General features: G+C 37.2%; 1 protein-coding gene across 1 annotated transcript in view; it reads right to left on the bottom strand.

Moving 5' to 3' along the window:
• The window catches only part of CADM2 (cell adhesion molecule 2), a 91,737-nt gene that overhangs the window by 18,710 nt on the left and 48,645 nt on the right, over positions 1-24,382 (bottom strand). Inside the window, exon 5 of the mRNA XM_010290315.1 lies at positions 9,842-10,020. Coding sequence (XP_010288617.1) covers positions 9,842-10,020 — 179 coding nt within the window. The remainder of the gene's footprint in view (positions 1-9,841; positions 10,021-24,382) is intronic.

Raw genomic sequence — 24,382 nt, 5'->3', positions numbered from 1 at the left:
CATGGAAAGAAAAAAGAAATAAAAAACTCTCATTCTCTGTCTTCAGGACTTCTAACAAAAGAAAAGTAAACCTGACTGGAAATTGTTCGGACCACTCTTCTCACAAATGACACATCACCTTACACCATAACATGAACTCCATCAGTCATAGCAGGTATCTGGAGACCTGTTCACAGGCATCTGCCAGGTAAGTTTCTTCAAAAGGGGTTACAGCTTGCTTTGTGCTTGTTGGGAACCACAGCTTTGTGAAAGAAGTCAGGGTGTTGTCGGGGATCCCTATACGGCACTGGCTGTTTTAACGAACTTTATCAACTCTGATAGATCCACACCCACTCTTGCTTGCAATGTTTTTTGTTGTTGTTTTGGGTTTTATTGTGTTGGGGGTTTTTTTCCCTCCTTGCAACTTGAGAATGGTTTTGAGTTATACCCTTATTGTCCTTCTGGCTAGTTTTTGATCTCTCTTCCCCTTTCCATGGGAGTCATACAGAAAGATCAATGCAGTGAGCTTTCCTGAAGGCTGTCAAAACAGTTCTGAATCCTTGTGACAAAGTCAAAGAGATTCACAGTAAGGCATAGCAAGAGAGAGGAAGATACAATGCAGAAAGTCTATGATATGATTTAGCAATGAAAAATGTGACTTTAATTACAAAGCAAAGAGAATTTTGTTGCATTGTGTCAAGAATTCAAGCAGTAAGAGCTAGAAAAAATAGTTTGTGATTGCAGCTTAGAAGTTTCCCTTTTGGAGGAGGGGCTAAAGACACTTTGGGTCCCACCATAAATATAGAATGAATCTATGCTGTGAAAAAAGGTGTTATGAAGATTGTTAAACTTTTTGCAGGGAAATTTCAAATTTTTGTCAGTTTGATCTGTTTTTTTAGTTGGAAGAATACTGAAAATAAGGGGGGGGGAACCTTATTGACTGTAAGTAAAATACTAACAGAACACTGTAAAAAATACTTTAATATTTTTTCCTTTATGCAATATAGAAATGCAGGCTAAGATAAACTCCAGAAAAAGTTCACAAGTCATTAATTATTAAAATTACAAATAGCAAAACCAGAATATTCAGAACTAATAATTAATTAACATCAAATTATGGACGTTAGAAATATTAATGGTTTGAGATAAGCATATCCCTAGTGTCAACTTCTCTCTGAGTCTCTATGCTCATCTTCACATCTGAACAGAGACCTTAGATATGGAACTGCTCAAAGCTCTCTAAGAAAGATGCGTAATTTTTAGACAAGCTTTTCTTACCCTTCACAGACTCAGGATGCTGTTTGAAATCTCCCCAAAGCATTTCTATCTATCTCCATGTGCCCAGAATCGATGATTTGTGCAAGGTTTGTAATCTTAGTTGGAACAAAACATGATACTGATGTATCATGAGGCTAGTATCACCAGTTGACATTTTAAACAATATCACTACATAGCATATTATCCTTTCTTGAATCGAGTAAATAACTGAGCAACCTATCGCCAAAAGAAAGGTAAGTTATAGAAGCACCATATGAGAAATATAGAGACAAGACACCCTCATCTGTATTCCACTTAGCACCTAGTGGTGCAGGAAAGATTTCAATTTAGAAAATTACTAAGTCACTTTAATAATTTCTTTATGGTTTGGGTTTTGTGAATAGTAAGTGATCTAGATGGAAACAGAAGATCATTAGCAACTATTAGACTATAGCTTTGTCACCAGTCTCAAGTGCAATTATCCTGTTAACAGTTCTATTTTCTTCATGAAGATTGCATATGATGTTCATAGACATGGTAATTTTACAGTCTGAGCCCTCAACCAAAAAAGCTCAACTGAAGTAAAGTTCAAGAATGTTAGAGGTATAAGCAATAGCAAACCTTGCAGTCCAGAAAAATTAGAGAGCAAGCTAAGCTACCGTAATAAACTCAAAGAACTCTTTTAGAAATACATGTCGCTTAGGATGTGTTAAACCAGTTCTTTTCAAAAGAGCAATAACAATATATCTAGTATACCTAGTTCAAGAAGTACTTTATTGTAGATGGTCTACCCATATACAAGCATCCAAAAGATTAACTTTATGCAATTATTTTGTATGCAGAAAAAAACCTCATTATAATTCAAAACTAACATGCAACCTTTTCCTTTCCAGAAATCCCATAGGGAATCCAAATCAAGAACTATCACATTAGCCAATTATATATGTACATAGAAAATTAAATATTTTCAAGTGTTGTGTGTTATTAAAGACGTTATCTAAATCTACAGGTTTTTAAAGTACAAATTCTGTTCAAATATGAATAAGCTATATGTGTTAGAATATGTTGATAAATATTGGACCTAGAGCGAGCTTTTGCTGCATCCACCAGGAGAAAAAAAAAGTAAACCCAGGACAAATTCAGATTTAATTCAACTGAAATCATCTGAGTTCAATAATTTCAATGAATACTCCACTGTGGAAAAAAAATAATTAAAATCTTCCATGTGTTATCTAACAAAATCACTTTATTTTAAAAGTTTGATTTCATCAAAAGCAGTATTTAATGTAAAAACATAGAAGTGGCAAACAGATTCCCCAGAAGTGTTACTGTGGTTTGGAATGTTATTTTCTTGACCTTTCCAAATAATTTTGAGCTTATCTGGAAAAAAAAAAAAAAAAAATTGTATCTCATTTTTCTAAAGTTACCGTAAATGAAGAAATATCAGTTCACATAGCTCAACTATAGTCCCCACTACTCAAGTATTTATCAACAAAAAGCAATTTCAAAGTAGCTGCCTTGCGAGTGTTCAGGGATAATAACTGGACAAATCATCCATAAAATTAAGCTAACAATTCCACCCTAAGTGTATTGACAGACTTCTTATACCTGAAAACATCAACTAAACATTATTCTTCTTTAGTCCAATAATAAAAGCTATATTACACAATGATTTCTTCATTCATCTGATTGTGCAGCAGTCATCTGCATTGTGCTTTAAGGTCTGGGCCACCACTTTTAGCATAACCAAGAGTTATCTGGAGAAGTTAACTTTAATATTACGATAATGATTTAATACCTTAATGTCAGTTTAGAATGTTGATGTATATGCAAAATCAAAATATTTCAACACAATTTGAAGACCTATGCTTTGCTGAAGAACATGTAAATGAAATTATCTGTGTGTTTATAATGCTATGTTTAACATAGGGTTATAATGAGTTACTTAGGCTTGCCACAGTGAAACCGCACTCCTCCACACCTCAGTTTTTGCAAGAAAACCATCCAGCTGCTGTGGATTTCAAAAGACATGAAGTTGGAAAAAAAAAGGATCTCTTCCTGGATAAGTTACTAGACCTCTGTGTGTGTGTGTGTGTTTGTTTTCATGTGTGTGTGTGTAGTGTGTGTGTATGTGTGGGTATGCAGGCAGGCACAGCGAGGAAAGGGAGGAAAGAAAAAAAAGATGGTTTGGGAGGAAGGAAGGCTTTTGAGGAGAAAGTATTCAAGAGCATTCTTTTATTTATTTATTTTCCAGCTGAAAGCTCGGGCTCCTCATTCTGTGAGTTGTCTTCTGTACTTTTTAATTCTATATTTACTTTTTATAAGATGAGAATAGGAGAGACCTTTCACCTCTTTTTTAAGGACTCAGAACTGAGACACTCTCTTTCTTTTAATTCAAACACAGATATAAAAAAAACCTCAAAACTAAAAAGCATAGGTATTCACAAGCACAGAGTTTCAAATAAAGTCCTAAGCAGTCTTCTGAGCCTCATATTCTTGATATACCTTGCATGCTGTAAAAGCAAGGTTGTTTTTTTACTAAAAACACTCTGTTGCAGCTGTACATGTTATTATTGTTCCATTACACCATGGGTCTGCTCGATTCTCTTTTCCCAAACCCAAGCTTTACTTAGTCAAAGAGCAGGATTTTCCCATAGGCAAGGGAAGTAAATGAGATGTTTCAACTCAGGACCTACAAAGGAGGAAATTTTAGAAATTGTCCATTTACCTCAATGTCTAGGGTCTTAACACCAAAACAGCGGGCAACTATATTCCGGATGAGTATGCTGCTCTACATGGATGCTGCTTCCTTTCCTTCCCACCTTCCCATCACCCCTTTGGTGACTATTTTTTATGTGTTTTTTGAGATATGTTTTTGAGGGTAAGGTGTCCCAAAACAGTACACAAGACTTACCAGAGACCTGTAGTGAAAATACTTGCAAACCAGGAGGTCTATTACCTATCCAATAAGCTCAGTTTTCTAAGAAAACAGAAAAAAAAATCTCACCTCCTCAGCTTTATTTTCAATTACTGTTCTACCCAGTTTTTACTTTCACAGAGTGAGAGATATACACAAGTGAGTTACAGAAATAAAGGAAGGAGAGGGGCCCCTATGAGAACATCACAACAGAAATGAAACATAATAAAAATGTGATAGTGGGCAAATAAACAGACAAAGATAAAGGAATCTAGAACAGATGGAGGTAATGGAGTTTGTTTCCTTTCAGATATGTTTTGGATTCCACAGTTTCTACTAATTTAAAAAGAAACATGTATAGAAGTAAAAGTGCATGGTGCTGGAATTATGGATGGCCACAGAAGATGAGCTTCTATAAATGTATTTGGACGCAGGAGTTAATAAACTAGGGTGTCTGGTGAAAATTTGTCATAGTGCTGTTCCAGATACAGAGAACAGTCAATCACAGAGATTTAGTACAACATCAAAAATGAAGAAAAAAGTGAAAAACTGACCATGAAAGAAGGACAGTGGATACAAGGGACAGGAATCCAGGAAATGCAGAGTCTAAGATCATAATTAGTGAGAAATTGAGAGAGAGAGGTGGAAATACTTGAGAATCTATTGAAGGGAAGCAGCATGAAAATAAAAGTGATTTTAACTGCAATGCAGCAATCAAACTGGCAAAATGGCAAAATGAAGGTGGAAATGAGAATGTTCTATAGATAACAACAGCTGTGGGACTTAGAAGAGGATACAAGCCACTGGCCTAAGTGGGAGAATTTATAACAGGAGATGTACTGGGATTTGAAAGAAACTATAGCAGTGATGGAAAGACAAATGAGACAATGCCATCAGAATGCAAACGGGAACACTCATCACAGGGAGATATTCCATACTTACAGCACAAACAGCAAGAGAGGCCAAATAGATTGGAAAGTTGGGAAGCGAAGAGATCAAGCAGCAGGCTTAAACAAACAGAAGAGAATACTTTTCCCTCAAAGCACATAATTCAATTCAGAAACTTGTTGCCACAGGTTATTGTGAAAGCTAAGATGATAAATGTTTTGAAATGGGACTGGACAAGCAGGTGGAAGATAAATACATTATAATCCAAAGGAAAGGTGCAGTGGGACCTTTGGTCTTACACATTGTAGGAGATCTTCTGTTTGAAAGTACATTTCAAATTATTAATGAGGATGTAACTCAGTCTTTCCGTTGCCTTTATTTGCAAAAAATAGCTTGTCTAAGAAAAAAATACAAAAGAATTCAGAGGCTGAGGCCAAGAGAATATGTCATGCCATTTTTTTACTCTCCAGAGACACCGAGTTACTGGCCCAATTGCTTCCTACTGCATGTCTAATTGTGAAGAACTGCCTTGACCATCCACAGCTGCTGATTCATGTTAATTTCCATATTGCTGGGATAGATAATTGATACATGACACATTATAGCTCTGAATATTTCAATTAATTGAATGCATGTCTTCAGCTTGGAAAATCAGGATATTTCACCAAGGTACTTTATGTCAAATAGGTCTGCAAATTATCAAATGCTGCTGTTTCCATTACGAAGATTTCCTGATGATGTGAACTTCTGTCACCCACTCAGTGTGATGTTGAACTAAGTCTTCAGCAGTGACATCCAGAGGTTATGAACTACTGCTACAGAGATAACAGCTGTGCCTTCAGTTTGATGATGATGGACCAATTCCTTTCTCAACTCCAGCTAAATCAACGCAGTTATTACCTAAGCTTTGCAAGTAGAATCTATGTTTTCGGGTCGAACATCACGAGTTTGACAGTTAGCTCTGTTTACTGATGATTAATGACTAGTATTTGGACAAAGGTAAACAAAAATTCTTAATAAATTGGAAGAGAGTGAAAATTGCCTGGGGCCCATTACCAAAGAAAGGGTGTAACATATCTAGCCAGAATGTGCACTTTTAAAGCACTAAGCTTGCCAATTAGAATACAGAAATGACAACAGCTACAGGCATTAAAGCTTGTGGCTTTGTTACTGCATGAGACAAATGTTTGAGCAAACTACATGTCTTGCCTTTGTACTGCTGCCTGTAAACTCTGACTTTGGGCCCACCTTCCTGCTTCATGAAGTGTTTTCTTGACATTTATTATTAATAATAAAAGTTAAGAAAAATGAAAGTAGCAGCCGTATTGATTCAGCAAAGTAGCATGAGCATATTTAATAGCCCATGTCTTTTGCCTGATTCAAATATATTCAATTTCTCTGAAGTCTGATTTCTTTAATTACAGTACAAATCTAAAAAGACTTTTTATGTTATCAGATACTAATTATATTAGACAGATTGCAATTTATCTGCTTATAGCAATATTTATTTCCACTGCCAGCACTTACTTCCACTGCCAGCACTTAACATCAAAATAGTATTACCTCATCATCATTTACAGTGGGAAAAAAATACTACTTTTCTGTACAATTTTGTGTCTAGGTTAAAGGCCTAGTTAAAGCCATGGGAAACTCTTTGCTTGGTTTGTATAATTAATACGTATAAATACTTTGCTTACCTTTAATCTCTAATTATGATAAACTATACCTTCCATTTTTAGGCAAGCTTCTCTCTATGTTAAAGCTGTCTAAATCTGATTCTGAGTTAGGAAGATAACTTCAGAAATTGAAAGAATTAGTATACTGAGTACCACTGAGAGGGGGATTTCACAGGGGAAAAAGGGAATAGAAGCCAGATGAAACTTTTACAACTTTAATAAACAGAAAGACAGAAAATCTGTTGAAGTAGAAGTGAAAAAAGGAAAAAATGTAGAGGAAAACATGATATGGATAAGATAAGAAAAGAAAAGCTCTGAATCAGGTTACACTCCCCTGCCTTTGCAGAGGATACCTTCCATTGACGTCCCTTGCCTTCTCACACAAGCTTGCGTGGAAAAGCTGAATCAGCCATAGCATCTCTCTAAACTTGGTCATGTGATTATCCTTCTTTCTCTCCATCACTGCAACTCCTCGAGGCTTGAGAGTTTCCTAGAAAAACTATTAGTTGTTTAACATCTGTGGAGCTGGACTTCCAGAGGCTCCATTAAGGCAGCGGCTACTAGTGCTCAGAGCAATTATGCCTTACTCCTTACAGATCTGGTAGGTCACTTTTCCTGGACTTTGTTTCCTCGATCTGCAATTTAAAAGAATCTCTTGTGAAGAGATTCTCTCCTCATGCAGATTCCTCCCCTCTCCTCTCCCACGTCTTTGTGAACATACCTCCCCTTATGTTAAATCTGCCATGTACTTGTATTAGAAACCTAACATTCAAGGTAAGGCGGCATACTTATATGATAAACCAGCTCTGACAAAGGAGTAGGACCAAAAAAAAAAAAAAAAATTTACATCAACAAATTAGGCATAGGGGAAGGGATGAGAAATCAAAGGATGCTCCCGGATATAGCTAGGAAGATACAGAAAAAAATGCATTCTCTGTTAAATGGAAGAATGCATCTCAGAAAATGATAAAAAGTAGGTTTTCTAGCCCCCAAAGAGAGAGAGCAAATACTGTATAATTTTGGGAGGATTATGCTTCACTAGAGACATACATCAATGTAATGAGCTAAAGAAAGGGTAAGACACTGCCTAAATTGATCTATACAACTGATTGTGCTACACTTGATAAATTGATTGTGTCGGTCTCTTCTCTACTTAAAATAAACTTAACAACTCTGAAACACAGTAAGTTGTTAAGCACAAAACATCACCACATACTCTGTCACACTACCCTCATTGTTTCAGAAACCTCGGAAGCACCTGACATTTACCTTTAGTTCTAACACCGCAATTGCAGAAATGTAATTAGGAAAACTCTGGTACTCATAACAGAAAAGGTCAGCAATGAGCAAGCTAAACCTGATAACATGCCTAATGTGCTGCCAAACATAACAGAATGCCTTCGTGATAATGTATGATTTTACAGACTGCCATGAAGTTGTTGCAAGATAATCAGATCACCAGGGGGCATGCCACTATGCGAAAGACACCCAAGAGATCATGAAATATTCTTTGATAGAGGTATATTGCAAAATCACCACTGACAGAAAAAATCTAGCATTATAAAAGACCATGTTTTCAGAAATAATCAGATAAATAAATTGGGCAGAAAACAGAAACGACAGAAGTTTCAAAATTTGGTAAGTGCAGAAGCCTTTACCTCATCAAAGGCAGTGCACTTTGTGCCTGCAGTCAACAACCAATACAACACCACCTCCGGGATGTAAAAGACAGTTTTTCTTTTTCTTTCTTGTAGTAATCAATGTAAGTAGAGGCTAGAGAGTTTAATTTTTCTGTTTGTCTTTAATACAGAAATACTCATGCAGCAGTACAGGCTCTGTGTCCTCATGCAAAGACCTCCTTACTTGTGCCACTAATCCTACGTAAACTAATAGTGAACTTTAAGAAAAATGGAAAGTAATCTAAGAGGTTCTTTTGATAAATGACATTTCATCAACAGTGCCAAAACATAGCTCATTACTGAAAGCTGAAAGTAGCACTTATTAGAAGTTTTCTGCCAAATACCTAAAGGCAGGTTAAACCTGTAACGAAAAATGTTTCTGAGACCTTATAAACACCAAAGGAACATGAATTTGTTATACCTGAATTCATCATCAGCAAATAAAATCTATATAATTCCCACATCTATTTACAGACTATAATTTATATTAGAATGTTTCATTTTATTTTGTCATCGTTATAAGAAGTTGCATTTTTTTAACAACCAGAGGAAAAAAAAGTACCGTCATGAACTACAGTAGAGTTTTTGCCTCTATATTCACTTAGGTTAAAATTGAAATTATAGAACTTACAATCTTCCAGGAATTCTTACATACATATCTGTGATAAGAGAACATAATGTTTTCAGACTGCTAGATCCATATTGCAAAGTTGTATTAAAGGCAAATTCTAGATTTGTATTCTAGTTTCTCCTATACCTGAGTTGTCTATTTCATGATTAATGTAAAAGCCAGCTATTCTTTTTATGTGACGCATATTGTTGCCTAATTAATTAAGGAAGATAAATCAACTGTAATTTAATATGAACCTTCCTATTTTTCAATTTTATTAGAAGAAGTATCAGGAACGTACGACATATATTTTTTAGGATTGACTGTAACGATAGGCCAGATGATGATCGGCTAACTTGTATCTTCCTAGCAGAAGGCTATAACTTGTGTGAAGAAAAGGATCTGATGTGTCTTTGGTGGTCTATAAAATACAAAACATACCTCCCTTGGAGGTATGTTATATGGAAATATGGTATTTCCATATTTTGCTTCATATATCCTCTTGTAACCAGCTTTATCTGAACAGTGTGTGCCTGAGGCGAGTATTTATAAAACAGTACCGACATACTGCAAAACACTTCTACAGGTGCTTGCTTTGCAAAAAGTTCACAACATAAGTGAATATATTCCGTTTAAATCGTATGAAGAGAGACATGCCAATAAAAGGAAGTAAACATGCTCCCCACAACTAGATGATAGCATCAATAAAAGTGCAATTATACTTCCAGCTTTTTCTTGCTGTTCTTTCAGTAATGATCATACGCAACTGACTGTATTTTCTTGAAATGCTACATATGCATAATGTGCACCAAAAACTTAATGAGAATGCACTCACCATGTACTATCAGAACATATTCTGTGCTGTTTCGGCCAATAGGATTTTTTGCTTCACATCGATATGTGCCATTGTCTGTTTTGTTTAGGAAACTGATGCTTAGGACCCTGCCGTTGACAACCATTCTCTCTGGATCTGGTAGTTCTCCACCATCCTTTGTCCACAGTACTGGTTCTGGCCTGTTGGATCCAAAGCAATGCATTTCATCAGATACATGAAGTATGTGTATGCAACACATAAATCGGAAACAGTAGCATCAGCAAGTCATGAATAGTATGTTGCCATCAAAGCATATCCAATGATCATTTGAGTTACTGGATATAATGAACTGTCACTATTACAACCTCACCATTTCAGATGGGAACTATTAAAGAAAGTGAAGGAGCAAGCAGGGAAAAGAAGAAAAACGGAAAAGGAAACAGAATGGAATGGGAACAGGCTAAGGTCTTCCCTAAATTAAAAACAAGTGCTCATCAGACTTCAAGGCCCACAGTTCAGCAAGGTGCTTGGCAAGCTAAGTGAAAACAGCTTTCCATTTGTGTGATGAGCAATATGGTCCTGTGCGGCTGACAGGCATCAGAAATCATGCAAGCAGGCTGAGGCGGATGTAAGTGGTTTGTAAACGGATCTTAAAATTATTTAGGCTATTCACATTCACAAGTGCACTTGCATGCGCTGAGTGTTTTTCCCGAACCAGGCATATCAGTCTCAAAGCAGCACATCTTACACACAATCTAAATTTGTTTCTGTTGTTGCATTGTGTCACAGCCCATCCCTTCTTCCGCCCTTTCTGCATCCTTCCCTCAAATAATTGCTTGTTACGCATGTTATCACAAGCAATATAATATTTGACTGAAAATCCTGGATTTCCTTCTTTTGTGAAACCCTTCCACTTGCGCCTCATGAACTCAGGTCAAGCAGGCCCAAGGCAAAGCACTGACGGCCATAACCCCCTAGGCCAGTTAAGGACACAGCAGAGAAGGGAACTGACCATCTTGCAGATGCCCACATACCTTTTTCCCAAAGACTCTCACGAAGCTCCACAGTTCATGAGATTTGCCCAACAGACAGCAGGATGTATTTATTACTGGTATGCAGCCTTTATTTATATGTAACAAGATCCACTTTCAAATTTACATGAGGAAAATCACCAAAAAGACAAGTCTGTGACTGGAAATGAAAAATTGACTTACTGAATCCTGACTATCTCACAAACAGATGGACATCTCAGGACCTTAGATACTGATCACTAAAGCAAGAAATATATAGCCTGGGGATTCACTGCTACATTACTTGTATCTGGTAGCTTTCTACACTATAACCCAAATATAAATCCTTTCCTTTTGGGTACACTACTTAAGTAGTGTAATTTCAGTCAGAAACAGTTTTAGCTTTGCACATTTATTTGGTAGGAGAATGTTACATTATATTTTCCTGTTGAAGTATGCAGTTGTATGACTAAGTTCTAAAACATAATATAAAATGCTGTTATAAAATCAGCAGATGCCAAATTAGTCTTACTCAAGAAATACTTAATTTCATTAATTTAAGCAGGTGTTTACAATCTATTAAATATAATAAGTGTTAAAAATAAGAATTAAACCTAAATACCTGAGAGACATTTTGCCAAAATGTAAATGCACAGAAAACAGTCCTAATGGCTGTAATGACATCATTTTCTTCTACGTTAGACAAGACATGTAAACAAAGGGAATTATTCTGAAACACACTTACTGCTATATAATTTATATTACTTTTTCAAGTAAAAATACTATAACTTGTGTTTCCCTTGAAAGATAACAGGTATTTATATACATTTTAGTAATATTTGGATGACAGCTTGTTAAATCATCATTGAATGTGTTAGCTAGACCATCTATTCTCTGAAGTTACAATTTTTTTAGAAAATCATATACGCAGGGAATGTAACATGATTCACATAATTTTAAACCAAGGATTAATAAGCGTTGCTGTAATGGGCCTTATTTATACCTTACTGCAAATATGTCTTAATACTCTTCCTAAATGCACTTTCAGGATCTGATATCTAAATACACAACACACAGTATACACACTTCTTTTCTGTTTAATGCGAGCAGGAAATCTAGATGTCCATGCTGTTGCAGAAACATTGCCCTACAGAGTTCACAACATTAAGGTGTGATTTTCTTTGACATGTTAAGGTGGATTTGTTCAATTTTCTAGCAAACTCCTCATTGTTCCCCATTTACCAGCTTACGGTGAATCTGTAATCCCAGGAGTAGGAACTCTGAAACACTTCTGCTACAATGTGCACCATACCAGAAATGGAATGTTAAAGCAACTTCTGTGCAGTGGTAATCTGTCGAATTTATGTTTTAAATTGAAATTAGATGGCATATCCTAGGGGAAAGCCCACAGGATAACAAATAGCTAAGAAATGGAGCCTGAGAGATAAATTGTTCAGGGAGCTTTGTCACACTGTAATACACCAACTCCAGTTACATAGAGAGTGATTAGCTATGGTTGCAAAACGATGGTGGCAGAAAAATCACGACTTAGGGAGAGGCAGATCTCATCAACCAAAGGTCTTGGGAGTCTGGGGAGGTCCCTGCTGACTGGAAGGTAGCCAATGTTATTCCAATTTACAGGGCATGAGGGAAGACCCAGTTAGTCTAACCTCAGATCCTGGAAAAATTATGGAGAAGATCATACCGGGTATTACTGAAAGGCATTTACAGAACAATGCAATCATCAGGCACCGTCAACATGGGTTCACAAAGGGAACGTCCTGTTTAACTAATTTAATATTCTTCTATGAGAAGGTCAGCCACCCAGTGGATGAAGGGAAGGCAGTGGATGCAGTTTTTCTGGATTTCAGTAAGGCTTTTGTTACTGTCCCTCACAGCATCCTTCTGGTGACACAGCACCCATCTGAACGGTGGGATAACAAGGTTCATGGTACACTGGGTGAAGAACTGGCTAAAGGGCAGAGCTCCAAGGGTTGTAGTGAATGAAGCTGCATCTGTCTGGAGACCAGTCACCAGTGGTGTTCCCCAGGGCTCAATTCTACGGCCAGTTCTGTTCAATAACATTTATCAATGATCTGGGTGCAGGAGTTGAATGCACCATTAGCAAGTTTGCTGATGACAGCAAACTGGGAGATGCTGCTGACTCTTTTGAGGTACAAAAGGTCTTGCAGAGGGATTTAGATAGATTGGAGCATTCGGCTATGATTAATCAGATGAAATTTAACAAGTTGAAATGCTGGATTCTGCACCTAGGACAGAGTAACACCAGGCACAAGTCGAAGGAGGAGTTGAATGCACCATTAGCAAGTTTGCTGATGACAGCAAACTGGGAGATGCTGCTGACTCTTTTGAGGTACAAAAGGTCTTGCAGAGGGATTTAGATAGATTGGAGCATTCGGCTATGATTAATCAGATGAAATTTAACAAGTTGAAATGCTGGATTCTGCACCTAGGACAGAGTAACACCAGGCACAAGTCGAAGGATGGGAGAGGAGTGGCTGGAGAGGAGCCCTGCAGAGAGGGCCCTGGGGGTGCTGGGTGGCAGCAGGCCCAGTATCACTCAGCAGCGTGCCCCGGCAGCCATGAGGGCAAAGCGCGTCCTGGGCTGCATCAAACACAGCACGGCCAGCCGGTCACGAGAGGCGATTATCCCGCTGTAATCCGCGGCGGTGCGGCCTTCCCTGCTGTGTGCAGTTCTGGGCCCCACAGTTTAGGAAGGTATTAAGGTCCTTGAATGCGTCCAGAGGAGGGTAACAAAGCTGGTGATAGGGCTGGAAGGCATGTCTTGTGAGGAGCAGCTAAGGACTTGGGTTTGTCTAGTTTGGAGAAAAGGATGCTGATGGGCAACCTCATCGCTCTCTACAGCTTCCTGAGGAGAAGGATTTGGAGAGGGAAGTACTGATCTCTTTTCCCTGGGATCCAGTGATAGGATGTGTGGGAATGGTTCAAAGCTGCACCAAGGGAGATTGAGACTGGACATTAGGAAGCATTTCTTTACCGAGAGGGTGTTCAAATCCTGGAACAGGCTTCCTGGAGAGGTTGTTGATGTCCCAAGCCCGTCAGTGTTTAAGAGGCATTTGGACAATGCCCTTAACATGCTTTAACTTTTGGTCAGCCCCGAAGTGGTCAGGCAGTTGGACTACATGATCATTGTAGGTCCCTTCCAACTGAAACACTGTATTCTATTCTACTCTAAAGATCTACATACTCTGGGTGTTGGGGAAGCTATTAACTAACAGTTAATATTAAGCCATTCTGTGCTGGCTTAGTGGCAGCGGCAGAGCAATTCCTGGGCAGCCAGCCTAAGGTCAACACATCATGGTGGCCAGGCACAGCTCTCGCTACATCTCACCACTCTCAGGGAGGACAGTGCCTAAAGCAGCAATTCTGTCACAGCCACAAAATTAAACTTTGCCTGCACTGCTGGGAAGCTTTGGGATGCTCTGGTCTACACAATCATTAGTTAGGCAGAAGTGAGTGAAGAACATAAGACATGCTCGTGCACCCAGGCCAGCATGCTGCTTTGGTCAGTGACAAGGAGAGTGAGTGGCTGTTTAGGGAAAGCATGTGAGTGTGGCCATTTTCTGTGGTTCATTCCCCCCATACTCTGCCAGCATCCACAATCATTCTATCAGGGATGTTGGATGGCACAAGTCTTGTTCTCTTTTACATCTACTTAGTATTTGGACCTGTTGCCTATGAACGTTTCTAATCCCTTTCTGAATCTGCTTATACTGTCAACCCAGCAATGAATTCTGGAAGTTCCCTACCTGCTGTACAAAAATGTATTTACATTTATCTGTCTTACATTGATCTCCAACCAGTGGCAATGAATATTGCAGGATATGGTAAGTAATGCTTCTGCATATTATAACCCTGTTATGATAATCTTGTATTCAATAGGCCTCTCTCCCCCTCTTTCTGTTTGTTTGAATTTGATACCTCCTGAGATTACTTACAGGGGAAAAAAGAAAAAAAAAACACAAGAAAAAAGAGCAAAGGAAGTGTAAATTTAGAGTACATTGGCTATTCCTTGATAAATGCCTTAGTACCTTCACTGTCCAAAGCATAAATGCAGCTGGAACACTGACGGGGAAGCTTGTTTTCTGTGACACAAGGCACAGAGAACTGTGAATTCCACATAGCTTATCCTACTGAAACATGTTCATGAGTGCAGATCCAGACACAGGTTCTTTCTCTTACTGAACATTTTGAAAGAGTTCTGGCTCAACTGGGGGATATTTAGGTTAGACATTCTAAAACATCCAGCAAACACGCACACTCCTAATATTGCACATTTTTCTCCAATGCATACATGTCTAATATTGCAGAATTGCAATTTGCTTCACAAAATTCTGATTCACAGAATTGTTTTTCTTCACATACTAAAGAGTTGCCATAATGTATCCATTACTGCGTGCACTGGAAGAAACAGGGTATCCCTGTGCCTTGCATTTGAGTTTACTTCAAGTTGAATCATACTTAGCAGTTTAATCCCCATTTTTTTCAGACAAACCTGAAAACATCTTTCTTGGAACACAATAGCTATAAAGTTGGAATGAGCACTGTGGCCACTAATGCAATTGCACGTTACTACCTCCACACATTTCATGGCACAAACAAGCTCACTGACCTGCTCGGTCCTAACAGGAGCGTGCAGCCCGCTGGTACGAAGGCAGTCACCCAAAGAACAAGTCTGTCCTCCCTTTTTTGCCCGTCTTGGGCGAGAGGTGCTTTTCTATATCCCTGGTATAATCCCTCCCATGTGGATGCCGTTAAGTGGAAATAAGCTGTGCTACCACTGATACCCTTCATTGAGTTGAGGGAGGTAGCAGAGCTGCAGCACCAAGATGCTGTTTTCTTCCCCAAAACACAGCTCTGCTTCTGGCTAAGCTATTCTAATTTGCTCCCAGTGTGACACCTTTTAAAACAAAAACAAACAAATTAAGCATGCTGTACTGAAGAAATTCTTTCAAAGACACAGCTCAAACGTGACAGCCCATGCTATTTCTTGGCTGGTATGTATTGCTTTTACTGATCTGGCTTTGCACGCAGCTGCCCACGGTGGCACTATCAGGACTGCGTTACACTGAAAGAAGCCAGACATACTAATCATGAACATACTAAAAATCCTTAATTATGACCAACGACTTCCCTGCCAGAACCCAAAAAGAAACTTGAACTTTATATTCTTTTTGAAGAGCTGCTAAATGGGTTTAGATTTTGGTATAATTTTTTAATCCTAATAGAAAGGCCCAGAAGCTTTCAGTAACTGACTTGCAAAAGGAAAATGTTTTTTTAGTATAAATAAATTATTTCGTAAACTGTCTTCATGTTAGCCTCAAAAACTGACATAAAAAGCAACAGAATTTGGTATTCTTTCCCAGAAAAACTGAAATAGGACTGCAATGAGGATATCAAAAAACTGGTATCGTGTTCCAGGATGATTCATGTTTTATACTGTGGAACAGGAGTTTTCCTGCAGGTAACTTAACAAAGAATTTCTAAATAAAGTGAAATTATTTTCTAATCCTGAGGCTAAGAAAACTTTTCTTCCAAAATGAGTCAGAAAGGAAGCTAGGGAAGAACTGGAATGTGTTGTAAAAAAAAAGTTTTAGAAACCACAGTCAGATTTGATTAGAAAAAAAACCACTTAGGCACAGACTTACCTTTTCAACAAGTGTTCATGTAACACAAAAGTAAGCAGTTAAATATTTAAGTCCATGTTAATATTTTTGACAAACTAGGCCTTTGTGAGTTACACAGTAGTATTTTAAAATGAGTTTGTTAATTTTCCATTCCTTTCTCCATCCTTAACCAAAGGACTGTGGTATTTCAGTGCTTTCTTATAATCTTCTTTTCTAGCGATTTCTTTATATCTAATCATTATATTTACCTTAACTCAGCCTTCATTTAAAAATGATACATAGATCTATTGTAGCGCCTCTTCTTTCTGAACAAAGTGAATTTAAGCAATGCAATATGTTCTCACTTGAATGTTCTTGGCTTTATTCATTTTTGTTGCCCTTTTCTGATTTTTCTGCACAGAAAAGTCATGTACAAAGTGTTCTTCATTGAGACCTTAGTAAACAACACTCAGATAACTCACTGGCCCATAATACTAGCACAGGATAACCTTTTAATTTCCATAAGATCACACTCAAAAAAACCACTCCCAAAACAGCAACAACAACAACAAAAACCTTGTGCTGGCATTTTACATACTGAGTCTCACTGAGGATATTAGCATCCATCTGGGTTATCTAAGCATCTTGTCAAAATTTTGTACCTAATGTGGGTAGAAATAAGAAACATGGAAGGATTTGTGAACACTAACAAGACAAGTACATTCATTATTTTGAGTATGGCCCTCTTGAACAATACCTTTTACTTCTCCAAAACAGGGGCACACTTGTATTCTCTGAAGTCCATAAAAACATAATCTAGTGGAAAAGTTCAAATGAGTAATGGAAAAAGTATCACCACATTTATCAGAGCATTTTTGGTTGAAATCCTGGTGCAATGTTAAAAGTCATCTAAGGGAATGATTGCTTCATTAATTTGAAACTTACAGAGTTTCTCTGTATTGAGAATCTGGATTTTTAGCTTTGTCAGTTAATCATCCAGTTGAAAGTTTAAATCCTGAGGGAACTTCTTGTTTATACAAAGTCTCAGTCTGATGAGTCATATTGCGATGAGCTGGTTTGGGAGCATTTCATCTATCAAAAACATCAATATCCACAGTCACAAGCCTTTCATAAAAGGTTTGGATAGATGGGTTTTGTTTTATGAGGTAAGAACTCTCTGTGATTTTGTAGTCCTACAAAGCTTGATTAACCTTCATAGAGTGGTTTTCTCCGCAGAAGAATTAGTCAAGAATATCCTAAGCACCTTTTGTGAAGTTCTCTTTTTTTTTTAATGAAGGAAGCTTTGAACATCTGAATTGATTATTATATTTGGCTATACTTTTTTCTTTTAAGCATGTCAGTAGACATAACACAGCCTAAGAATATTTATGGTGCCCTATACCAATGTTTTTAAAATGGTTAAGAATTAAATTACGAACATATGTTAAAAATGAGGTGGCAACAAAATATACATGTCTACTTTTTTATATCATAAAAATTTGTCAGGAATTCACAGCTATAAAGACACCAGGAACAACAAGAAACGTTGACAACAGTTGCAGTGTATTATGCCTTTGAAAATGTTGCTTAAATGATAAACTTAAAAAGGCGACAGGAATCTCAAATGGTGTTAGTATTCATCATTTATAGGAAAAAAGGAGAACACCAAAGAATAAGAAAAAAAAATAGCAGAAAAAGGAAGAAAACAAACAAAACAGCAACAACAAAACAACCCCTCTCATCCCTTATCTTCTGTCCTGGCTACAGATAAAGCCTCTCTTTTGTCCATCACAAATGCACCTGGGTGACAGGCCTCCCTGCCTGTAGCTTGCTTTGGATAAATTAGGCAGTCCTCTCACCTTCATATTGGCTCACTGGAGTACAGTTGCTCACCATTTTGATACAATAGCCTAAATTTGCAACTGAAAGTCCTTATACCTCAGCAGCCTGTGACAGCAACTGGTTGAAGTGACTCAAGAAGAGTCTTTTCAAAGGATTTATTTATAAAGTATTTATTCTTTTACCCCAAAATACAAAGTACAGATTGCTAAGGGCTAAAAGAGTAATTTTTCATACTCATATTTCCCCCATCTACACTCTAATCTTTTCATGCAACCAATATTAAGGTTCCTTTCAGGTCAGTTAATACCCACCTTTCCCTGTAAGAACCGAACTGTTCTCTTTCTGCCATAATTCTCTTTTGTTGTTTATCTCCCTCTCATCAGGCTGATAACCCATTTCCCTGTATCCTTCAGTAGAGCCCAGGACTCCCTTTGACCTAAGGCTTTCAGCCGTTAACACAGTTGTATAATGCTGCTAATCTCTGTCTGGGTAGCTTTTTCCAATTATAATTATATATACCAACCCATTATAACGTTAACTTCTTTGAAACTATTAACTTGTAGTTTTTCCCTTTGCCTTTTGTGCATTTCTTGTGCCATCCCCCTCCCTTAAATGTTTCCTTTATGTTAGTCATTTTCAAGAAGGCAAGACAATATCAAATGAATATCCTGGAAAGTGCCTAATCCATATATGTATGTATGTATATATCAAGTTTCTTACCTAATTCCAGTATTATTCACAATCTTCCTAAGGAACTACAAAAAACCCCGCTGTGAATAACATTTTGGAGATTGGCTTTCTCATAGTCATGACACATAACAACAAGAGAACTTAATGTGAAACCAGAAGATACCTTATCAGTGAATTGCATCAGAAATATCCCTTACATTCTACTATTGTAAGCAGCAGGGAGGCTAGAGATGGACATAAAGATTGTCTCAAAATAAAAACCACCTTTGTGAGAGAGATGCCATAAGGATGTAGCCCAGAATTTCATTAAAATAAACTCAAAACCCACTGCCACATGAAGACAGATGGGGAGTTCACTAAGCTTGTTCATGAAGTAACATCCTCCCTAAGGTAAGTTTAACGTGGGAGGAAGAAGAGGACACAAGACCGGTGTGCTGTGGGTGATCCACTGTCTTCCCATGATCCACATTAGAAGTCAAAAACATAGTTCAGAGAATTACAATTCATCATCAATAGTCATTGTGTGTCTGTTAGAGAAGCCGTGTTTTTTCAGGGTTAGTTTGGATGTGCCAGCACTGCCAGCCCTTCAGCTTTGCAGGAAACACAAAATCAGAGTGCTCACAAATGTGTAATATGGCTGATGAGTCAATGGCAGAAAAAGCTTTGTTGTGATATTGTGCAATACATCAAAACTGAGGTCAATTCAGCAGATTTTCTCAATAATGGTATACATAGGAACCTATCATTGTAGTATGTGATAACAGAGCTACATATTTAAGTGATTTCTTATGCCCCCAACACCAGAGCATGCAAATGGCCAACTCAGAATAAATGCAGTCCGACATGAAATCAAACTGTGCACAGCTGGTTGCTAATGCCATTTATCTCCCCAAGTACCTCTAACTATTCTGTCAAGAAAACACTTACCTAAAAATGCATCATCTTAAAAACTGTTCTTGTTATAAAGATTTCTAAGAAAGTACTCTAATCATTCAGGTTACATGTTTTATTTTGCCAGTTTCAGCAGTGCTGCTCCAAATGTTTCTTTTAAGGTTTTTATCTGAACATCTTATCTGCTCTCCTCTTCTCTATCAGAAGAAATCTCCTTTTTGTCTTAGAGTTATTAAACTCATCTTGCAGTGAAATTACCATTTCATGCCATAAAAATAACATGCTAACCTCTTACAAATGTCACCTGTCTTTGAAGGATGCAAGCAAACTGTTTTGCCTTACATTTTTTAGTAAATTCTGAAGGAGACCTCTGTTAAAAGTTCCTCTATGTGGTCATAATAAACTAGAAAAAAATAAAAGTCATTCTAAGCAATTCTTGATCTGGAAGATAAATACTGTCTGTCTTGCATTTCTCAACTTTATTGACCATTTCCCCTCGGCCTGGCTTCCCTCCGCTCCTGTTAGAAGCTACTCAGTATGAGGTTAGGCTTTACTGCCAAATGAGCAAGAAAGAAGGCAGTTCTGGCTGCAGAGCTCCTACTTCCCTTACAGCCCCCTATTACTGAGGCCAACACCATTAGCAGAGGTACCAGCAAATCCTGATCTACCTTTCCATTGTGACAGACAGCTAAATCTTGTTCTAATAATGGAAGGTTTGCAGAGACACTCAGAAAGTCAGCTTTTCTAATTGATATTAATAACCTCAAATCCATATACCAATTCATTTGATGAATTGTACCCTATAAATTGAAAAGCTTTTATTTTTTTTTCTGATTGACATGAGAAACCCTATTATCTTCAATTTACAATAGAACTAGAAACCTTTTTGCAAAGTTCATAGCCTCTACAACTCACATGCATCTCCTGTAGAGTGAACAAATTCAGATTTTATGTCTTAAAGAGCTTAATTACTCTTAAATGGAAATTAACTATAAACTCCTGAATTATTGACAAAAGGTCTTAACTGTGTGCCAGGGTGTAAAGATAGATTGACAGGCATCTGCTATTGCTTAAGGCTTACAGTTCATGCTATTTAAATTATTCAGGATGTGTTTTTAAGTAATCTTCCTATCTTCTGCTTTTTTTTTATCTTTCAGCAATTGTAATTTCTGCAAAACATTTTCCTTCAAATACGCCATATCGAGATACTGTTCCAAAAGGTATTGCACCGTACAGTATGCTTTATTTCCTGAGTCTAGAACTTCCATGCCACAACAGCTCAGATTATACATTAAAATATGAAAATGCATTAGAATTCTAGCCATCCAAATCTAGTATGTGGAGCCCTTTCTGATTCATATGAACAATGATATTTTGTCCATTGATCAGTGAATTACTCTTTCCATGTCTGAATCAAGAGTTAATCCAACACTACCATAATGACTTAAGAGTACTGAAATGAGTGAACACTGAGTGTGACTATATAAAAATTCTTAAAAAAGGAATATTAAGCTTTCACTCAACATTCTTTTTGTTAGTACTTAACAACAGACTACACAGAATACTTTTGGCTCTTAAAGTATTAAACTCAGAATTAGATTTAAATCCACTTTGACAATCAGTATCACTAAAAACAGAAGTCCTTCGGTTTATATGATAGTTGCCTGTTTCTGATACCATTTTTGTAGTAATGCAAAAATGTAATACTTTATATCATTCTCACATATAAAACATATTTTCTAATAGCAAGTTCTAGAGAAGGCAAATCCATGAAGTATTCTGAATAGCCAATCTTTTCAACCTAGTCTAGGTTCAGACATCTGTGTTTCAGGATAAGCTGTAGCAAAATATTTTTAACTCTCATGGAAGTGCAAAATGTATGTAAGTTTTTATAGCTGTTTTAAGAATGTTTAATTGCTTATTGATTGCCAGTCTTATTTTGGTGCAATGAAATCTCTGAATGATTTCAGATTTCATTTCCAAGTTTGTGCTTTAAAACATGAAAATAAATTCAAATAGCATTCTTCTAAGACACTATAGTTTTACTATTTGTGTATAAAAAAGAATTTAAAAATACTTCTATTTTCATTCATTTGATGAATGGTACTCTCATGTTTGAGTTTCATCATAAAACTCAGAAATCCTTAATTTCTTCATTCCACATCTACTTTTAAATCAATTTATTGTGGTACTGAATATTTCCCCAAGTATATATCCAGTACTCTTCCAAGCCTGACACTTTCTCTATAAGCATAGTTTTGTTTTTTATGCAAAATTATTTTCAAGTTTTTCTTTTTTTCTGAGGTCTGAACTCTTCAGTTGACTTGTAAAATTTCCTAAAGTCTTTAAGTGTTTTATTGTTGTTGTTACTATTGGTAACCAGCTAATTTGCTAATTTCTCTAATGGAACTTCTTCATCAGCTTAAGTGGTAGATTCGTGGCTAATGTTCTTTAAGAAATTCAAATCTCATTGTCTTCACTAACAGATTTTTTTTCTTCCCTTTTTCCCCTTGATATTTAAAACTGACCACAATTTTCCTTACACTTACTAGGCCCTGTCAATATTTTGATATGGCTGTACTGGTGGGTTGAGCTCTTAAATTAAAAATTGCATTCCTTCTGAACAGTCAGACTAATACAATAGAAATAGTTGCACTTTACATTAGATGTGTGTATGATATATATACACCCCATATGTACACAATTTTTAGGAGGAGGCTGCCAGTTTCCATTCTACAGCAGCTTTTATTCACACACTGATGGGACACTTCTAGTAGGCTTTTTAGGCCAGTCTTAAATAGAAAAAAAAAAAGAAAAAAGGAGGGGGGAAAAAAAAGGTGTTGCAGTTCTGTGTCTCTCTTGCACTGGAGCTGTGTGCTCCACCTTACATATACATAAATGTTCACACTGAAAAAAAGTAGAGAAGAATCTTGTGCTTCTTGATACAAATTAAGATCAAAAAATATCACATACTTTCTAAAGGGCTGTTGATTTTCTCCACCCTTTTTCTTGGGCATCTGCCTCTGCTACTTCCTCAGTCAGAAAGTGGGAACACTGCAGATCTGCTAATCTTAACGGGCGTTCATAGCAGAGAACAGTAGGTGGCTTCAGCTACGTGGTCCGTATAGTGCCCATTCTACAACCTCACCTTCTGGTTTTCCATTTTGCCCAAACTTCTCACACATTTGTCATATACGCCATCTACTTTCAAACTTTCGGTGTCTCACTTCATTCCCCCCTCCAATTTTTTGCTTTCTCTGAATCTGAACAACTTCCCAAACAACAGACTGGACATTTCTACTCCTTTGTACTTTCTCAAGTCTTCAGATGTTTCCACACCCTGCAGACAATTACTCCCATGAAAGGCCAAATTTGCTGAACTACTTCATTTCTGCCTTCCATCAGTTATGATTGTGGAAACACAAAATGGAGAAGGGAGAAAGAGGCAGCTGTATTTCCAAACTTTCAAGGCTAGACTGTCACTTGGGAGCAAACAGGGAACTGAAGAATACAGGCACACTGGTGCATACCGTAACATAAAGAAAAAAGGTAAACCTCTAATCAGTACACCATCAGAAGGCCAGGCAATAGGCACTGATGTCATTTTCTTCAGATTTATGCTGAAAGAGAGCTGGATATTTTAATGCATTTGTAGTACTTCAAATCAATATACCTAATAGTTTAGAACAGTTTTAGTAGCCAGCTATTACTCACATTTTTTTATATGTATTTTAAAGTCTGAGGCTAAAAAATCTTAAGTTCAGAGAAAACACTATAACCTCTACAGCTTACGAAAAGCTTTCATAAAAAGTGCACTTTAAAATCTTCTGTCTGTAGAAAACAATGGTATGTATGGCTGTACTGTTCATTTTGTGTTGCCAGTTTATAAATATTTCATATTTCTTTTAAATTTTAAGCAAGAAAAAAAAAGTCCTCCAGAGAAGTGTAACAACTCTTTCAAAAAGATTCCTGAGGCTAAAAAAGCAGAAGGAGAAGTGTAAGCCAGTACAACATCAAGAAAGAAAAAAATACATTAAAAAATCTTATGTCATAAATCCTGCCATACTTTCTGGGGAATGGAAGCCTTGCAGAAGTGACTGCCACCAGCTAACTGACACTAGCTCAAGGACAAAGTACTAGGTAATACTTTGCCAGGAATATCCACAAGTTGGCCTGGATTTGACCACAGATTAGATAAGGTGTTTTCCAATTTCTATAAAGTAGCAAAAAAGCTGCTTTTGTTTCAGAAGTCTTGTATTGAAGGCCTGATATGGACCGATTGCACAACAACAAGCTGCTCAGGTGGATGCATAATGTTATCTGAGCTGTGTAACAGCTCTCACAGGCAATGGACACGATATCCCTAATGACATATTGATAATTAAGGGAAAGTGACAACCTTCCTTCTAGGAGATTGTGTGAGAAACTGAAGGGGAAGAGACTTTCTTCATCAGAAGCATCTCCCCTACTTCTGCAGGTAG

Source organism: Phaethon lepturus, unplaced genomic scaffold (assembly GCF_000687285.1).
Source record: "Phaethon lepturus isolate BGI_N335 unplaced genomic scaffold, ASM68728v1 scaffold4807, whole genome shotgun sequence".
NCBI classification, from domain to species: domain Eukaryota; kingdom Metazoa; phylum Chordata; class Aves; order Phaethontiformes; family Phaethontidae; genus Phaethon; species Phaethon lepturus.
This window is presented reverse-complemented; position numbering and strand designations above follow the sequence as displayed.